Consider the following 20,397-nt stretch of genomic DNA (forward strand, 5'->3'; position numbering starts at 1 on the left):
CTGTCGGACCATTCGCCTGTTGTCATGGAGCTTCAATTTACGCCGGAACCAGAGGAGCGACATTGGAAGTTTCCGTGTTACCTCTATAGAGATCTCGAATTTCATAAATATCTTCGGGAACAGTGGTCGGAGTATAGTTCCCATAATAATACCGCCGATGTTAATCCGGTGACTTATTGGGAGGCTTCCAAGGCGGTTTTGCGGGAGTTCATTATTGCTTATCTCTCTCGCAAGCGGAAGTCTCTTGATGCGGAGTTACTGACTCTATCGGGGGAGCTTCAGCTGTTGCGGGCACGCCACTGTACTTCTCTGTCGGCGGCTGATAAACTTCGTTTGTTGACTGTCCGGCGGCAGATCGATACCATCTTGACACAGCGGGCTTCTCGGGATATCTATTTTCAACGGTATAAATTGTACGCCTGGGGGGGGGTAAAACAGGACATTTGTTGGCCAATTTGGTCCGGCCTCCGCGCACTCGTCAGGTTATCCTGTCCATCCGGGACGCAAAGGGTACTCGTTACACTCAGGAACGACAGATTCAACAGCAATTCGTTCACTTTTATGAATCTCTGTACGCTAACCGACCGTTCTCGGATGTTGATAGGGATGCTTTCTTTCAGGGGCTCAAGCTCCCTCGGTTGACAGAGGCCCAGTTGGAGCAACTGAATGCCCCTATTAATTCTGACGAAGTACGGATCGGTATTAAGAAGCTTAAATTGACTAAGGCGCCGGGCCCAGATTGGTTCGGATCTGAGTACTACAAGATTCTGTCGGATCAGATCTCTCCTGCTTTGGCGGGGGCATTTAATGCGCTCTCTGAAACTAGGGGTTTAGGGACTCCTAATCTGGCTCATGTTGTGCTGTTGCCTAAGCCTGGCAAGGATCCGGCCCAGGTGGGTTCTTATCGGCCTATTTCCCTCCTGAATCAGGATGCTAAACTTTTTGCTGCCCTCTTGGCGCATAGATTGAATGCCTTTTTGCCGCTGTTGATCCATGAAGACCAGGTAGGCTTTGTGCCGGGCCGCTATGCGTCGATGAATTTGGTCAGAGCTTTGATGGCCCTTCACTCCAGGCGTGGTCTGGTGGGTGAGTCGGCTATTGTAGGCCTGGACATGGAAAAGGCATTTGATAGTATCTCTTGGCAGTATCTCTTCTAGGTTCTACGCCAGTTTGGTATAGAGGGTTCTATTCATCAATGGATCCGCAGCCTCTATTTACAGCCGAAGGCCAGACTTTTCGTCAATGGTCAGTTTACTGTTCCGTTTGCTTTGGGAAGGGGAACGCGACAGGGCTGCCCGTTGTCCTCGTTACTTTTTGTGTTAGCTATCGAACCGCTCGCTGCTCGGATTCGAACTGATTCGACTATTCAGGGCATACGCATTGGGAGCAAGGAGAGTCGCATTAATCTTTTTGCCGATGATATTCTCCTTTATCTGGACCAACCTAGACGCGATCTGGGGCGGGTACTTGCTTTGGTCCTCTCCTTTGGTGATCTTTCGGGTCTGCGCGTTAACTGTGATAAATCTGAACTCCTTCCCTTATGGTCCACTAAGGTGGAGCCTTGGCATGGGAGCCTCGAGATTCCACCGGTGAAGGGGCCAATGCGTTATCTTGGTGTATATTTAAGCCCGGACCTTAAGATTTTGTACCACTCTAATGTGACGCGCCATTTGGAGGCGATTCAGCGTTTGTGCGATAAATGGAGAGATCTTCCGTTGGGTGTTTGGGGTCGTGTGGCTTTGACTAAGATGGTACTCCTCCCCAAGATTTTGTATCCGTTGCAGGCTGTACCGCTTTGGGTTACTGAGAAAGAGGTGCGTCTATTTCGGTCGACTATCTCCTCTTTCATTTGGCGTCATAAGCGGGCCAGGATTAGTTATGCTACCTTGGCTTTGGATAAATCCAGGGGAGGTTTGAACCTTCCTGATCTGCGCTATTATAATGTCGCTGCTCTGTTTCGCTTTATACATGAAGGATGGTCGGGTTGTTACACATTTTCTTCCCGGAGTTGGGTTGAATCCTGGTGTGCCCCTCATTCGGTCTTGTCTCTTCTTCATGCCCCGCTGTCTGCCTTACCGGGAGGAGGGGCTAAGTTTGCGTATCTTCTACCCCTGCGACGGGCATGGCGGTGGTGGCGGCGTCGGCAGGGGAAAACTCCGTCAGCTTCCCTTTTGTTATAGTTGTATGGCAATTCTGACTTTACCCCAGGAGTGGGCCATTCCTGGTTTAGGCAGTGGGAGCAGAGAGGGGGTAGAACTCTTCAAGATTTCCTCGCAGTGGGGGGGGGGGTCATTTTCCTACTTTTGCCCAACTGCAAGATTACTGGCAATTGCCCCGGACTCATTTCTGGGCTTATCTACAGGTCCGGCATTATTATTTGTCCCTTGGTCGCAAGTGGGGGGATGCTTGGCTCTGTGGTCCCTTGGATGTTCAGTTTTTTCAGGTAACCCCTGCTTTTAACAAATTAGCCACCTGGTATCGGATTTTGAAGAATGCATCGCCCATGGGATCTGTTGATCGCTTGGCTTCCCAGTGGCACTCAGAGCTTGGCACTCTCCTGGATCGTAAGGCGTTCCTTGATCTTTTTGCCACTGTGCATGCCTTGGGGGGCTCCACAGACTTTAAGGAAATGCAATTTAAACTTCTACATCGGGCGTATATTTCTAGGGCTCGGGGGGCTCATATGGGTATCTGGGAGGGAGCAGTTTGTACTAAATGTAATCGTTTCTTAGGCACCCTTACGAACCATTTTTTGGAATGTCCCTCTTCCGAGCTGTGGCTGCGGGTTCTTCCATTTTTGGAGCGCCTTCTTCAGAGGGAGGTGCCCTGGTCTTATGGTTTCTTGCTCTTGGGTGACCAACGTGATCTAATTGAGGGAGGGCTTTCGCTTCCCCAGCGCCGGGTTCTTTACATGGCTGTCTTGGTGGTAAAAAAGCTTTTGTTGCAGCATTGGGTGGCTGACTCAGTGGCCTCCTTTCCGCAGTGGCTTGCACGTTTTGTTGAGGTGGGGCGGTATGAGCTTCAACGCCTCCCTGGGTCTGGGACTTTGGTCCTCCGTTGCTATCAAGCCTTGTGGAAACGGGTGTTAACTGTTTGTTCCAGCTTGGAGCTGGTGGTTCCGGAGTCCTCACCCTGATATTCCTTCTAGGTGGGGCTGTGGCTCTCTCTTTCTCTTTCTTTTGCTCTTTTTGTTTTTGCTTTCCTGCATTGATGTGTGGGTGTGGGTGTGTGTATTTGGATGGTAGGTTGTCTGGGGCTATGCTTGTGGAGTGTTTGTTGCTTGTTTGTTGGGATTTGAAGCCGTAAGCTTGAGGTATGGGTGGGTTTGTTTGGGGGATTTGGTCTTTCAAAATGTCAATTGTGATGGGCATACTCCCATGGGTTCCTGTACGGTGACCTTTTTTCTGTTCAAATTTTTACTTGCTGTCTTTATGGCTGATCTGTTTTCTGTTTACTCTGCTCCTGGTAGTATGTTCCCTTTGCAATTGTTAATAAAGATAATTAAAAAAAAAAAAAAAAATAGAGAAAATGAAATTTTTTCCAATTTTGGGGGGGAAAAGTTCTGTTTTCTCTATAATATGGGGGGTTGCACCCCCCCAAACGGCAGCACAAACACTATGCAGTAAAGTGGGGGGTTCCCCCCCCACCCCTTGTCGGAGCTCTTTAAAAATAAGTTTTTCCGCAGTGTGCTTCTTTCTTGCACCGAATTGTCAGTGCTGGATTGTCGGCGCGCTGCTGTCTCGCGCGCGATTATCCCGTCACCGGCTGGGGCAGTAATAGCTCCGACACTTGTAGAATTCCTTTGAGTGTAGGAGCAGTTACATACCACGGCCGTCGCTGAAAACCACATTACAGTTTTGTAAAAGGGTGGGGGGGAGGGGTTATTTATTTGTTTTAGGTATTTATATACTGCCTATCAAAATTATCTAAGCGGTTTACAGTTCGGTACTCAAGCATCACTCTTATCTTTGACAATGAATCTAGGTAGTAGAGAATGATACGGGGACAAATTTTTTCCCGTCCCTGCGGGAACTCATTTTCCCATCCCATCCCGGTGAGTTCTTTTCCTGTCCCTGCACCATTCCTGTAAGCTCCGTCCTCATCTGCATAAGCCTCAAACACTTTAAAATCATAAGTGTTTGAGGTTTGTGAGGTGAAGGCTGAGCTTACAGGAATGGGGCAAGGAAAGTGACAGCGACAAAAGTTGCGGGGATGGGATGGAGAAATTGAGTTTCTGCAAAGACGGGGACAAATTTGTCCCCGTGTCATTCTCTACTAGGTAGTCCCATGGGAGTAGTTTTGACAAACCCGGAAGTTATCTAGGCACCACTGATATTCAATGGTGGTGCTCAAATAACAGACTGGGCAAGTTGGACTGCAAAAAAAGTAGTCCTAGCTAGGGTTAGTTATTTATGTGGTAAGTGGTCCCGAATATCAATGGCCCAGATAACTTTGGAGCCCACAGAAGACCCAAATGTTGAATACCACTAGCCAGAAATTGCCCTGCACTAAGTATCCAAGTCTAATTCAGCCCATGGTGGTCAGCACTTAAAATCCGCTGACTGTCTGGAGGCACATGATCTGCTACCTGGAGGGTCTTTTAGGGGTGCCTTTGGTGTGCTCACCAGCTGGATTTCTGCTAGACAAGCATGAGGCCTTTCGTATCTCTAATCATTTTCACAGGCTTTTGGTTTGTAAGGCGGGGATGTTGGCTAAGAGAGTGATCCTGCAGGTTTTTTCCTCCTTCCTTCTTTCTTTCCTTTTCCCTTTTATGTTTGAGTCTGGGGGTTCTGTGCCTCTCGTTTTCCTCCCCCCCCCGAGGGCTGGGGTCTATCAGAAACCAGGGCCTTGGCTAATTCCCTCATTGCTGCAGTATTGATGTATTGTTGATATGAGGGGGGGGGGTAACGATGGGGGGAATTTTTTTTTTAATTGCTTTTGGAGGGTGGGAGCTGTTGTAGTTCCATCAGAAAATTTGATGATATTATGATTGTTCCTTTTTTGGATTCTGTTACCGTTGTTGTGCTTTTTGTATGCTGTTCTTGACCATAAAATGCACCGACTGCTTCAGATCAAATATTGACCAATAAAATGCTTGCAAAATCCATATTTGATAGAAAATATTTGACAGTATTAGATTTTAGCTGGAAGTGCACTAAGGCACTTATTTTTTCTTAATGTTTTGGACACCTTTCCAGGACCCACGTTCACCACTACTACAGTCATAGACGGCAAGAATGGATCTGTCCTTCAGCCTCCTGTGAAAATGTCGAAGAAGTCAGTCACCGAGGACCTACTAACCACATTCAGCTCCCCAACTGCATGGCTTCTCGTTGTGGCTCTGATTGTCACTTGGTCAGCAGTGGCCATTGTAATGTTCGACTTGGTAGACTACAAGACTTTTGCAGGTACTGTACAATCTGATACATATTCATTAAAATATTTCAATATGCAGCTTAAAACTGATGTCAGTCTTCACACTGTCTTAAGAGTTGCTAGGAGAACCTCTATTTTGGCCTTTGGGAAAACAATATGTCAGCAATTTTAAACTGTCAGCACAGTAAATAAATTCTGACAGATATGAGCAAACAGGCTATGTTCTGATTTGAATATTGGCTTGGAATATATGCAATCGTGTCTTAGATTTTGTGTCTGTTTTCTTGACCTCACTAAACCTAGACTGAATTCATATCTTTAAATTTTTCTCAGTCGCTATGACTCCATGTTGGATTAGTTCATCAAATGAGGGTCAAGGAAACAACAAGACCTTCTGGGATCTTTACTGCAATTTGGTGGAGATAACAATTTAGAAACTTTTATAATATATTTTTCAAAGGTTTGGGGTTTTTCAAAAAGTTTCTGCAATTTCATATTTTCACAGGAAATGGATGGGGCAGAGGAAGTAGTAGAAGGGTGTGTCATAGAATATCATGTGACAGTCAGATAAAAAAATCACTGTGAACTGTCACTGCATTCATAAAGTTAATGAAATGAGACTCAGACACACTCACTGAATATACAATTTCAAGTCAGGTACTTATAGCCAATAAGGCAACATGTCCTTAATCATCAGCTCCTCTTACATGTCGGGTGGGAAGTTCAGTAAAAAACTCAAAGTCCGAGAAAAACCTGAACCCCACCTGACTGTAGAGCAATAAATATAATTAACAGTATACAGCCACACAGCAATGTGCCACAAAGTTAAACCAAAAAATGCACATAACACAAAAAAGCACAAAAAAGCAAAGTACTTAGGGCTCCTTTTACAAAGGTGCATTAGGGCTTTAACGCGTGGAATAGCGCGCGCTAGACCTTAACGCCTGCATTGAGCTGGCGTTAGTTCTAGAAGCGTGACACGGGTTTAGCACGTGCTAAAATCCTGCGTGCGCTAAAAAACGCAAGCGCACCTTAGTAAAAGGAGCCCTTCGTTTCTGGACTGGACTGGAGGAACTACTACTGCTGCTATTTTTTCTCCCAGCTATCTCGGCTTTGGTAGCACACGCTCACAACAGAGCAAGCCGTGCTTCAACACAGTCCTACATAGAGTTCCCATGGAGTCCAACTTTGTATGTTGCAACACCTCATTCCCAGAGGCAAACAATTCTTTGGCCTCTCCCAGGGAGGCCCAAGCACACAATTCACATTCTTCCCAGAACGTACTCAAGGCCAGTGGAAAACAAGAAAAACAAAAACAAGGGGGGTTTTTTGTTTTCCACTGGACGCTTGGGCCTTCCTAGGAGTGGCTGAAGAATTGTTTGCCTCTGGGAATGAGGTGTTGCAACATAAGCTAGTATTTATTATTATTATGAACATTAGCACATGGCCATCAATGCAAAAATAGAAAACCAGCCATTTTCTAGCCACAGCAAAAGGTGTCCTTAGCATACGCGGGAAAGACACTTGTAAGGACATACTATGGTCATCTTTTGCTGCAGCTTTGTAAAAGGGCTCCTAAAATTGAAATCCCCTATGGGTATAAAGCACTGGTCCAGGTTCATTGTACTTCTGACTACTAGTATTTATTATAATTCATTGAATTTATCTGACAAATAATTCCAGTTCTGAATACCATCCTTCATTATAATTACATTACATTACATTACATTAGGGATTTCTATTCCGCCATTACCTTGCGGTTCAAGGCGGATTACAAAAGGTTAATTTAAAAAAGACAGAATTACAATGATTAGCTAGAGAGGTAAGTTGTAGATCTTAAGAGCATTTAGAGGTCGTGTTGTTATTGCTGTTTCAGGAATTTCTTGAAAAGTGTGGTTTTTATTTCTTTTCTGAATGTCCTATAGTCTGGGGTGGTCATCAGAAGGTTGGAGATCTGGTTGTCCAGTCTTGCGGCTTGAGTGGCTAGGAGGCCGTCGTGTAGTTTTGTTCTTTTTACTTCTTTGATTGGGGGGGGTATGAATGGTGAGTGCGTTTTTCTGTGTCTGGTACTGGGTGCTTGGATGAGGCGATTGATCAGGTATGATGGGCTGTCTCCGTGTAGGGTTTTAAATAATATGCAGTAAAATTTGAAGTGGATTCTTTCTTGGATTGGGAGCCAGTGTGAGTTGATGAAGGCTTCAGTGATGTGGTCATGTTTTTTCAATGAGTAGATGAGTCTCAAAGCTGTATTTTGGATTGTTTGGAGTTGTCTTATCGTAGTTGCAGGACATGGAAGGAAGAGTATGTTACAGTAGTCCAATATACCTAGTATTAGGGATTGTACTATAAGTTGGAATTGTGTTCTTTCAAAGAATTTTCGGACTTGTCTCAGGTTTCTCATGATTGCGAATGATTTTTGAATTGTTTTATTTATTTGTGGTTGCATTGTGCAGCATCTGTCTATGGTCATGCCTAGTAGTTTTATGGTGGTTTGGATGGGATATTTGGTTGCGTTTATGTCTAGGTTGGTTGTGGTTTGGATTTTGTCATTTTCTAGGAGGATGAATTTGGTTTTGTCTTGGTTGAGTTTAAGTTTGTGATTTTTCATCCAGGTTGTGACTGCTTCAAGTGTTTGGTGAAGTTTGTCTGTCATGGTAGGTTTAGAATGATCGTATGGGACGAGGATGGTGATGTCATCCGCATAACTATAGGAGGTTATGCCTAGATTATCCAGATGCGTTCCTAGAGAAGCAGTGTAGAGATTGAAGAGGGTAGGGGATAGTGGAGATCCTTGTGGTACGCCGCAGGGGTTTGACCAGGATTCTGACTTTTCTTTGTTTGATTTTACACTGTAGGTTCTGAGTTTTAGGAATCCTTCAAACCAGGAGTATACTTTGTCTGAGATGCCTATTGCATCTAAGATCTGTAGAAGGATGTTGTGGTCTACTAGGTCGAATGCCGCCGATAGGTCCAGTTGTATGAGTAGCATTTTTTTCCCTGTACTAAGTTGTTGTCTGACGGTATCCATAAGGGAGCCTAGTAGTGTCTCTGTGCTGAAGTTTGTTCTGAAGCCTGATTGCATGGGGTGGAGTAGGTTATGGTCCTCTATGTAATTGGTGAGGAGTTTGGCTACAAGGCCTTCTATAATTTTGACATATAGCGGAATTGAGGCTATAGGTCTAAAGTTAGATGGGAGGTTTTGTGGTGCTTTTGGGTCTTTTTGGATTGGGGTGATGACAATTTCGCTGAGGTCAGCAGGGAATGTGCCTTCTGTGAGCGTGAATTGGATCCATTGTAGAGTTATGGTGCGGAATTTTACACTGGAGGTGGTAAGGAGATATGAGGGGCAATGGTTGAGGTCACAGGAGGCATGGCTGTATTTTTTGTAGAATTTGTTGAATTCTGACCATTGTGTGTTAGGGAATTGAGTCCAAATTCTGTCTGCTGCGATTGCCTCTTTTCCTGTAGGGTGGATTATGGTTGGATTTTGATGGGATGGGTTAAGGATGAGTGTGGCTCTGGTGTTGGTGATTTTGTTCTTGAAGTGTTCTGCTAAGAGGGTGGGTGATGGTGGAGGTGTGTTCGTGGTGGTAGTGTATGGTTTGGTGTCTGTTAATTCTTTCAGGATTTGGAATATTTTTTTGGAATCTTGGGTTTCCGTGCCTATGAGATTAGTGTAGTAGCTTTTCCTCTTATCTTTTAGTAGATTTTTGTATTGTTTGTTGATTTTTTTCCAGTCGGTTTTTGTTTGATCTTGGTTCTTTTTTCTCCATTTTCTTTCTAATCTTCTACACTGTCTTTTGAGTTGGAGTAATTCATTATCAAACCATTGGTCTGATTTCCTGCTGGTTCTGGTTTTGGTTTGTAGGGGTGCCAGATCATCAAGGATGTTGGTGGATACATTTTTCCAGTGGGAGATGAAGTTTTTTGGGTCGCAGTCTTGGATAGTTTCGTCTACCTTTGACCAGAAAATGGTTGGGTCGATATGTTTGCGTGAGGTATATGTGGTTTTTTTTGATTGAGGTGTGTGTTTGGTCTTGGTCCAATTGATGTTGAAGTTATAAGTGTAGTGGTCTGACCATAGGGATGGGGACCATGTTCCGTTAGGAGTTTGGATTGCTGGATTGGATGGTTGGTGAGACATGAATGCAGCAATGTCCAGTTGATGACCTTTTTCATGAGTGGTTTGTGGGTTTAGGATCTGGAAGGATAAGGCATTGAGGAAGGATAGACAGTTATTTGCTGGTGTGGAGGTTGTGTCTTCTAGGTGTAGGTTTAGGTCTCCTAGGATGAGGTTATATTCAGCTGTTAGTGAGTTTTGGTAGATGAAGTTTTCAAATTCAGGTCTCACTGTGGTCCAGTTTCCTGGTGTTATGTAGCAGAGCAAGCAGTTTAGAGAGTTTTTTAGTGTTGGGTTTGTGAGTTGACACGCTAGGAAATCCATTTGTGGAGTGGATGTTTTCTCAAGTATGTTTAGAGTTAGGGAGTTCTTGAATATTATTGCTAGTCCTCCTCCTCTTTTTTTCTCTCTGCAGGTTACTGTTATTTTGTATCCTGGCGGGCATACTTCTTTTATTCTAGGGTCTGTGTCTGAGGTTAACCAGGTTTCAGTGAGGAATAGGCAGTCAAGTTTTTCTGTTTTTATCCAATTTTTTATGTTTTCTGTTTTGGGTCCTAGTGCTCTGATGTTAACATAGGCACATGTAAGGGGGGTCGTGTCAGTCTGGGGAATGTGAGTTGTTTCCGGGTATATGAGTGTTGTGGGAGATGGATGAGATTTTGTTTTCGGAAGTGTTGATCTTCTTCTCCAGGTAACAGTGATGGAGTGTTGAGTGCTGGCGTGGTGGTTCGAGTTTCTTGATGTGAGTATTCTTCTGTTGGGAAGTTGGAAGTTGGTTGTACTGGAGGATGTGGTTGTGGTGGGTAAGTTGTTTGCTGCTGCTTTCCAGCTAGAAATGAGGAGGATTATCAAAAGGGTGGCTAGTGTGTGTGTATGCAGGGAGAGCTTCATTTTTGATGTCTGGTTCGGGGGGGCGGAGCAGGGCTCCCACGCCGGCCCGATCTGGCTGGCTTCTGTGAAGTGGTGCGCTGGGTCGTTTTTGAATGTAATATGTCCTCCGGCTGGATTGGGGGGGCGGAGCAGGGCTCCCACGCCGGCCCGATCTGGCTGGCTCGTGTTGGTGCTGTGCGCTGGCTTTTTTAAGGTAAAATGTCCTCCTGCTGGATCGGGGGGGGCGGAGCAGGGCTCCCACGCCGGCCCGATCTGGCTGGCTCGTGTTGGTGCTGTGCGCTGGCTTTTTTATGGTAAAATGTCCTCCTACTGGATCGGGGGGGGCGGAGCAGGGCTCCCACGCCGGCCCGATCTGGCTGGCTCGTGTTGGTGCTGTGCGCTGGCTTTTTTATGGTAAAATGTCCTCCTGCTGGATCGGGGGGGGCGGAGCAGGGCTACCACGCCGGCCCGATCTGGCTGGCTCGTGTTGGTGCTGTGCGCTGGCTTTTTTATGGTAAAATGTCCTCCTGCTGGATCGGGGGGGGGGCGGAGCAGGGCTCCCACGCCGGTCCGATCTGGCTGGCTCGTGTTGGTGCTGTGCGCTGGCTTTTTTATGGTAAAATGTCCTCCTGCTGGATCGGGGGGGGCGGAGCAGGGCTCCCACGCCGGCCCGATCTGGCTGGCTCGTGTTGGTGCTGTGCGCTGGCTTTTTTATGGTAAAATGTCCTCCTGCTGGATCGGGGGGGGCGGAGCAGGGCTCCCACGCCGGCCCGATCTGGCTGGCTCGTGTTGGTATTGTGCGCTGGCTTTTTTATGGTAAAATGTCCTCCTGCTGGATCGGGGGGGGGGACGGAAAAACAGTTGAAGAAAACAGGTAATCCTTGGCGGATTTAAACAGTGTACAGAGTCAGGCTTGAGTAGTGATTGTGGACTTGATAGGACTTGATAGGAGTAAGATCAAGAAGTTTGAGCCGCAGGAGGCCTCGGGTGACGGAGCTGGACTCCCACGCGGCCCGAGGTTCTCTCTCTGCAGCTGAGGGACGAGTCTCTCGTTGGGGCAGCTCTCGGTATCGATGGAGCTGCCCTGCAGAGTAGCGCTGGAGAGAGCTTGGTTGCAGGGGGTTTCGGGAGGCGGAGCTGGACTCCCACGCGTCCCGAAGCTTCGTCCCTGCAGCCGGAGGGTCGGACAGTGATGGGGTAGCTCCGGATTCAATGGAGCTGCCCGAGAGTGTAAGTGAAAGTAAAAATCAAACAAAGGTTGAGCCGCAGGAGGCCTCGGGTGACGGAGCTGGACTCCCACGCGGCCCGAGGTTCTCTCTCTGCAGCTGAGGGACGAGTCTCTCGTTGGGGCAGCTCTCGGTATCGATGGAGCTGCCCTGCAGAGTAGCGCTGGAGCGAGCTTGGTTGCAGGGGGTTTCGGGAGGCGGAGCTGGACTCCCACGCGTCCCGAAGCTTCGTCCCTGCAGCCGGAGGGTCGGACAGTGATGGGGTAGCTCCGGATTCAATGGAGCTGCCCGAGAGTGTAAGTGAAAGTAAAAATCAAACAAAGGTTGAGCCGCAGGAGGCCTCGGGTGACGGAGCTGGACTCCCACGCGGCCCGAGGTTCTCTCTCTGCAGCTGAGGGACGAGTCTCTCGTTGGGGCAGCTCTCGGTATCGATGGAGCTGCCCTGCAGAGTAGCGCTGGAGAGAGCTTGGTTGCAGGGGGTTTCGGGAGGCGGAGCTGGACTCCCACGCGTCCCGAAGCTTCGTCCCTGCAGCCGGAGGGTCGGACAGTGATGGGGTAGCTCCGGATTCAATGGAGCTGCCCGAGATAATTAATTTAATTTATACAAAAAAATAAAAGATAGATGCAATGAAAGTGCTATTTTAAAGCAAAGCTATCGACTGCCTTTGGACACTGCTATTAACTGATAATCACTGAGATCAATATTCAGAATTTTGTTTTTTGTATTCTGTCTTTCTATCATTGGCTAGACAAAATGCATCCAGGTAAAATGAGGCAGTGATTCGGCCATTCCAGGGGTGCAGATTCAAGCTAGACAAAAATAATGATTTTGAATATTAGCACTCCCTAGTTAAATGTAATTGAATAATTTTGATTACCAGCAAGAGTTATCGGAAAATTAATCACAGATTCTTATCTGGTTAGATTTAGCTCAGTATACTCCAAAACACTTTAACTATGTACATGCTGCTGAATATACAAAGTACAATCAGTTAACCTAATATCAGCTACATTTCCACCAGCAGCATTGATAAATATCTGCCTCATTGCCTTTAATTTTACAATGTTAGCTTTACTCAGGATGTCTAGTTTTCTGCTTGCTGTTTACAGTGGCATGCGATCAGGGCCTTCAGGGGATTCACCCCATCCTCTAAAGGCCCTGAGGACACTGCTCTGAATTTGATTGATTGAACAGGCAACAGGCTCAGCCAATCAAATTCAGATCGGTACTGTCAGGGCCTTCAGGGGGTTCAGAGAATCCCCAGCCCAAGAGCTCTGCTTTTTTTTTTTGTTTGTTTCTTGTTTGTTTTCTTTCTTGTTTGATGCCTACTTAACAAATCAAACTGTGTCAAGCAAAGAGTAAACAAACAAAAAACAGGGCTGTAGAGCTGGGGATTCACTGAATCCCCTGAAAGCCCTCACTGCACTCCACTGGCTGCTTGTAATGTTAAGTAGCTAAAGGCAGATTCACGAACCTGCAGGTCCGATGGATTCTTCAACCTCCAATATGCAGATGGGGGCGATCGGAGGAACGCCCCCATCTGCCAGCACAGATTGCTGGTGTGCGAACCCAACACATGGGCAGACCATCTGTAGATGGTCTGCGCATGCCCATCTGAGCTGCAACTTTTTAAAAAAACTTTAAACTTTTTAGCCCAGCGAGCCCATGGTTTTAACCCGCCTTAAACCATGAGCTTGCAGTGCAGGGCGGCGGGCAGGAGAGATCCAGGGACGAGCAGGGCAGCAATTCGGGAGAGAGCAGGGCTGCAATTCGGGGCAGAGCAGGCAGGAGAGATCAGGGAAGAGCATCGGGGCGGCAGGCAGGAGAGCATCGGGGCGGCAGGCAGGAGAGATTCGGGGCAGCAGAGAGCAGAGCTTCAGTGGAGCTGGAGAGTCAGAAAGACATTTGCGACTGGTCCCCAGCAGTCACTTCTTGGGATGATCGGCCGGTCCAGTTGGTTTTAAAAATTTTGTTGGTGAATCGTGACCCTGTCTACTTTACATGCTTTTCCCCTCATTTGCATGCACGGGTTGGAAGCAAATCGCAGGAGAGGTTAGTGAATCGGGCCGGAGGGAAATTTGGTCGCAAACCAATCGGTTTGCTTTGTGAATCTAGCCCTTTCTGGATTTATTCTGATAACTCCATAGTGACTACTCACAAATACAATTCCCAAACCAAAATGCCATCCTATAACAACAACCTATGGTTTTTCTTCTCTCATAGTTTTCACCTTTCCATTTGTTTGTCTTTCTCTACTTGCGGACAATTACTTAACAACTATAGAAGGATGCTCATACCATCTTTGACAGAAGGCTGTTTTCGCATCCTTTTGAAGAGTTCATTAGAGAATCACCCATCTATTTCCCATGATTGGTTAGGTTGGTGACGGATCTCAGAAGAAGCATCAAATAGTCAACAGTGAAGCATGCAATTTAAACTACTGTAATTTGTTTTTGCTTTTTGTTTTCATTTTTACAGATACCTATTATCTCTCAAAACCATCTGTGGTCTGGAAAACATATGATTGTGTCACCTTGTTAATGCTATCAGGGCACTAGATACATGTATGTTTATGTATTTTTGCTATTTCAAAAATTACCATTGTTATTTTCCAGTGTTAGCTATCCAATATAAACTCTAGGGAAAAAGTAATGGTTTTCCATCTGTATTTAGCCCTGAATCTTCATCTCTTCTTCCCTGGCTGGTAAAAGCACATGAACCATGAATACTAGCGTACTTTTACTCAATAGGAACTGTTGCCTTCATAAAGAATAAGTAAAACCATGTATGAGATGTTAACTCTACAGCCTCTTTGTAAAAAGCATTCCTTCCTCTTCCTGTGAAACTATCACTGAAATGCTTTCATGTTTCTCTTATATATACTGACATTTGTCAACATTTGCTTATTTCTGATCGGATGAAGAAGAGGTTACCTTTGAAAACTAATCATAAAGGCCCCCTTTCATGAAGCTGCGATAGGCTTTTTTATCGCCGGCTGTGGCGGTATTAGCTCTGATGTTCATAGGAATTCTATGAGTGTCAGAGCTTTCACTGCCACAGTCAGCGATAAAAAAGCCTAGCACGGCTTCATGAAAGGGGAGGGGGGGGGGAGGCGAAATACATTGAGTTAGTCCAGTAAAAAAGGTATTACCTTATTTCCTTTGTTTTATTTCTAAATATTACTTGGAGAAAGTTATAGCCTTATTATTGTTTTCCCAAACTCTGAAGCCTGTTGGTCTTTTGCTATTTCGTTAATTCCATTTTTTTGTTTCAGCTCTATATGGATTCATTTTGACTTGGCTGTTCCATTCAGTTAGGGCCTGATTCTATAAAAGACACCTAGGTTAAGCACCGCTAGGCACCCTAATTGTAGACGCCTAGCAACGCCTACTTTTTGCACTGAACTCAATTGCTCTTTTTTTAATTTAAAAAAAATAACGTTTAATTTTTAACTTTTTTAATTTGAAATCAAGCAGATACAACTTGAAACAGATCATAAACATTCAAAAGAAAAACCCCCAAATAATTATACAGATACGTATACATGGAAATACTAACGACTATTTAGTCCACCATTATTGAGATCGAGAAAGGAAATTACATTTTAGAAAATTGGAAACAAAATTATATTACAGTAACGGCAATAGATAACCCATCCTACAGCCGGATGGCAGGTCATTTATCATTGGACTGAGATACCAACCCTTCTTTAGGTCCTATAAAATCTAAAAGCTGTTTGGGCTCAAAGAAAAGAAAAATTCTTACATTGATAGGAAACAAAACATTTTGCCGGAAATATTAACGTATGGATCTGGAATGGCCCAGTTGTCGCCCCACCTCACCCATCACCCTCTTACCTTTATGTACACCAAATCTCAACGCTTTCCTGTTTATCAGATCCCTTATAACCTCCACAATAATGACAACCTTAAATAACCACAGACTCTTATTGATAGTCATAACCAGGCCGCAGCTTTGTTTATTGGGACAAGAAGTAAATAAGCAATTCAATTGCGTCACCTCCCGAGCTACAAAACATTGCAATTTTGACAAATCAAAATTAAATTCCACCTGACCCCGCCATGAAGCAAGAGTCTAGGGGGTGGCATGGACCTCCATGCCCCTTTTTCGTGACACGTGGCTAAAAGCCCATTAGCTCCCCTGAGCTCATTTCCCCCTAACGGCTCATCCCAGGATGAGCCTGCGGGGGTAAGGCACATACCTCCATTCCCCCCCTGCCGGGTCACATGACCCATGACGTTATCCCTCAGCTGATCACACTACCACATAACCGCTCATCTTCTGATGAGCCAAAGCTTGTAGCTCGGGATCACCGCCACAGGCCTGTAAACTACAGGCCCCCCCACCCAAAAACAAAGCTGCGGCCCCCCAGGAAAGTGAGGCATTGAAAAGCCCCCCCCCAGCCCCGTGACTAAGCAACCACAAGGCCAGCACCCCCCAGAGGGGCACTGCCAAGGACACCACCAACGGCAAGCAAGCCCACCCAACCGGAACCATCAAACTCATGCGTAATACCGGTAGACCACCACCCAGGACCGCCACTGAATCCTGGACTGAACCTCACAAAGCCCAGGGGCCCAAAGGAATAAAGACCACAAGAATGGCCGAAGAATAGCCAGAACCATCCCCTACCCCCAGGACAAGGTCAGCAGTAACACCCCGCACTGGACCCGCCACAAATCAGCGCCCTTCCACTCACACACCGATGAGCCTGCACCCCCTAAAAACCTTCCAGGAAATGCGGATGACTCACACCACTTGTGGCCCCAAACCTATCCACACTCTGGGAAAATCCTCAGCGGAACACACGACCCCTGACAGGCAAACGTGCCCCACCACCAGAAGAATGGAACACCCTGCTATCCCATCACGAGGCATCAACAAAGCAGAAGCTCAGCAAGACCCCAACTCCCGGCCAGCGGACCTCCAAGCCCAACCCCAAAGCCCCCAGGACCCACCCAGAGAGCGGGCCGAAACCCAGAATCGGACCCCCACGGACGAAACCCAAACTCTGCCGAACCCACCCCGCTACCAGGACAGCAAGGGCACCCTGCCCGCCCCACACCTCCCCATCGGAGGAACCCCCTGACCAGTCTACAAAGCCCAAGCAAGACAAACCAAGTCGACAGCCCTGGACACCACCAGAATAGCCCCCTTGCCCCTGAATCTCCAGACTGTAACCCAAGGCACCAACCGCCCAGCATAGCAGCTGGGAAGAACTGGAGGGAAGGCACCACTGAACACAACCGCAGAGCAATCCCCCCACAGAGCACGGCCGTCCCACACCCAGGCACACCCTCACTGGCACCAAGCACAAAGAGGGCCGATCCGACTGATCACAACCACGCCAACAAGGCGCCAGGATAACCCGAAGAACCAGGACTAAGACCCCAAGCCTATCCCGCACCTATACACCAGAGGGGCGACAAGGAATACCACGCCCGCATCCGGCCCCAAATCCAGCAAACAAGTCGTGCCCCAAGAAGTCCCCGAAGGAACCGTCAGCAACTAGCCAAAGCCAAAATGTGCCTCCCCCCAACACGGCCCCACCAGGGCATGCACCAAACAACCCTATTCCAACCCGACGGTGCCACCGATTAAAACCCCTGATCCAAAAGGGGGTGTCCATAAACTCAGGACGGGACCCACCACCAGGGAACTAACTGATATACCTACAGCTAATGCGAGATACTGCAGGACCACCCTAGCCCTGCCTACCCAAAATGACCCAAGAACAGCGCCACGTATAGCGGCAAGCCAGCCAAAGGAGGAGGGGGAAGAGAAAGGGTCGCAGACCGAAGTGCCTGGACCGCACTCCATATCACGCAGGCCCCCATACAGCCCATGCCCCAAAGAACCAGGACCACCCACTCCTGCCACCATCAGACCAACCGCAAGTCAACGCACGGTCGGAAGTATGAAAACACCCAAACAGGAGCCAAGCACTGGAGGAACCATGATAGCAACTCTGCAACACCCACCAGCCATCAACGAGCACATGCACCACCTGGACCCCTGCCCCCAAGAAACCACCAAACCACCTAGTCCTACCACAACCCACCACCGATGCACCCCGAAACAGCCCCACATGCAGGGCAGGGGAATAAAGTCCTTCAGCATCGGAACCAGGGCCCCTCAGCCCCCCGCACCGCAGCACCCCCCACGAACCAGCACCAACCAGCCATCACCGCCCCTCGCCCCAGGGGTAAGGCACCGCAAACCCATGGAACTCAGGCCGTCACCACGCACCTCTCCAGCGGCATGCAACCAGCACCACCCATCCCACACTGGAAAACCCCCAGACTGACCTAGTCCTCCCTAGGAGGTCCCTGAAACATATCCATTCCTAAACGTGCTCTAAGGAGATCACCAGAACCTCCTCAGGCCCGCCCCATCCTTGGATACCAAAGAACCTCCCCCAGCTAGCCCCAAGGACACCATCCAAACCACGCCAGCACTAGCCCATCCAGGGAGTCCACAGAACCATTGCCCGGGCCCTCTCCTCCAGGAGTTAACAGAACCACCCCTGGTCCCGCCCCATCAGGAGTCCCCAGAACTACCCCAGGTCCTGCCCCCTTATGGGCGTCCACAACCACCCCGGTCACACCCCCTCGGGAGGTCCCTAAAACCCCCGGCCCCGGCCCCGGGGAGGCCCAGAACTACCTCAGTCCTGCCCCCCCCCCGGGGAGTCCACAGAACCATCCCAGTCCTCTCACCTCAGGGAGTTCCCCGAACCCCACCCTGGACCTGTCACCCCCAGGGAGTCCACAGAACCACCTCAGTCCTGCAACCTCCGAGGAGCCACAGAACCACCCCAATCCTGCCCCCCCAGGGAGGCCACAGAACCACCTCAGTCCTACAACCCCCGGGGAGTCCACAGAATCACCCCCGGTCCTGCCCCCCCCCGGGGAGTCCACAGAACCACCCCGGTCCTGCCCCCCCGGGAAGTCCACAGAACCACCCCGGTCCTGCCCCCCAGGGGAGTCCACAGAACCGCCCCGGTCCTGTCCCCCAGGGGAGTCCACAGAACCTCCTCGGTCCTGCCCCCCCGGGGAGTCCACAGAACCACCTCGGTCCTGCCCCCCTGGGGAGTCCACAGAACCATCCTAGCACTGCCCCCCTGGAGAGACCACAGAACCGCCCGGTCCTGCCCCCCCCCCGGGGGGTCCACAGCACCAGATCAGCCCAATCCCCCAAGGGGAAGCCAGGCCACCAACCAAGCCACATTTCGCTGCCACAGAACAACTCCATGTCCTGCAGACAGCTGGCAAAAGGGCATGCCACCGAAGCAGTGGAGCCCTCAAAGCAACCACCAGTCTCTCATCGATCCCAAAACCAGACTGGAAGAAAGAATGGCGCCTTTCGCAGCAACCAATGCATCTGCTGACTCCCGCTGTAATCCGTGTCGTCCAGGGTCACAGTCACCAACAACACTGACAGTCCTAGCCGTTGCTCAGCAGCGAAGCAAAGAGGAACCTGTGAGGCAGTGGCACCATTCGGAGCAACCACCAAGCCCGCTGACCCCGTCGCACACTGGCACCAAAAGATCTGATATTCTGTCCACAGACCACCAGCGAAGAAGAGACGAACCCCTGAGACTGCCATCGCCAGACCTGAAACAAAACCAAAAGAACAGCAGCAACTGTCCAGGAGCGCCCCAGACCCACTCCCAAAGCACCCACACCCAATTGAACACCCGCCATGGCCTCAGCCCCTACTGTCATCCTCACCTCCAGGCCAAGCCCCCCCCCAGCTGAACCCCTGCCCCAGGAAATAAGGAAAAAACAAGTTGAAGGAGCCAACTCACCAGGAGTCCAAAGGCAAGCCCATAGAGAAGGGGGAACAAGGCCCTAGAGCACCGAGCCACCAGTGCTAACTCCCCCACCTGCCTCCAAGGCAACCGCCCTCCAACGGAAAGACCCCGACTCCCGCCGCACAGACCCGAAGCCCAGAGCAGCGCCCATGTGCAAGAGCATCTGAGAGGAGCCACATGGCAGGAAACCCCCCACTGCAGAGGCCGAGGCAGAAGCTGTATCCACCACGCCCCAAGCTACCCCCAGTCAGGCACAGGCTGAGGAACAAGATTTAATGAGGTTTGGTTTTGATTTTATTTTAATTTTTTGTTTTTTGTTGTTGTTTGAGACACATGAAAGGGGATCCAAAATCCGCCCCACCTCCACAGCGCCCGCACCACAAGGCCGAACAGCCGCCCTCGAGGCACGCAAGACGGCGACCCGGCACCCCCTCCCCGGCAACCCCGCAAAGAAACAGGCAGCGCACAACGAACACCCCCCACTCCAGCCCCCAGCACTCCGGGATCCATCACAAAGGCGGCCGGGAGAGGGGCATCTGTACCCTGCACCACAAAACCCGATGGCCACACGCCGATGTGATCCCCACAGCACGCACACGTCGCTGTCCGCAGCACGGAACAAGCCCCAAATAAGCACAAAGGAGGCGAATTCCCACAAAGCGTGCCATGCTATCGCGCACACCGTCGGGACGGCCGACACCGCCAGCTGCTAAAACAGGAGGGAGCTGCCGGAGACAGGGGGACGCCTGCGGAATCAGAGGTCCGGCGTGCCGCTCCCCCCAGGCACCACCGCGCGCAGGCTAAGGATAACAACATGGATTCCCGCCCACAAGACAGCGCTCAGTAGGACACCTGAAGCGCGAAGCTACCAGCGCTCCCGACACTCAACACGCCCACCGATTCCCGCTGACCCCTGGCTATCCCACAGGCCCGACCCCTGCACAAATTCAACAAAATGCATCATCATCTC

The 20,397-nt window shown here is 49.0% G+C and overlaps 1 protein-coding gene across 46 annotated transcripts in view; it reads left to right on the forward strand.

The window, feature by feature from the left end:
- The window catches only part of TRDN (triadin), a 597,259-nt gene that overhangs the window by 117,243 nt on the left and 459,619 nt on the right, over nt 1–20,397 (forward strand). For all 46 annotated transcript variants that reach the window (XM_033935829.1, XM_033935830.1, XM_033935836.1 and 43 more), the window contains exon 2: nt 5,199–5,408. In XM_033935829.1, the coding sequence (XP_033791720.1) occupies nt 5,199–5,408 (210 nt within the window). The remainder of the gene's footprint in view (nt 1–5,198; nt 5,409–20,397) is intronic.

Source organism: Geotrypetes seraphini, chromosome 3 (genome assembly GCF_902459505.1).
Source record: "Geotrypetes seraphini chromosome 3, aGeoSer1.1, whole genome shotgun sequence".
NCBI lineage: Eukaryota > Metazoa > Chordata > Amphibia > Gymnophiona > Dermophiidae > Geotrypetes > Geotrypetes seraphini.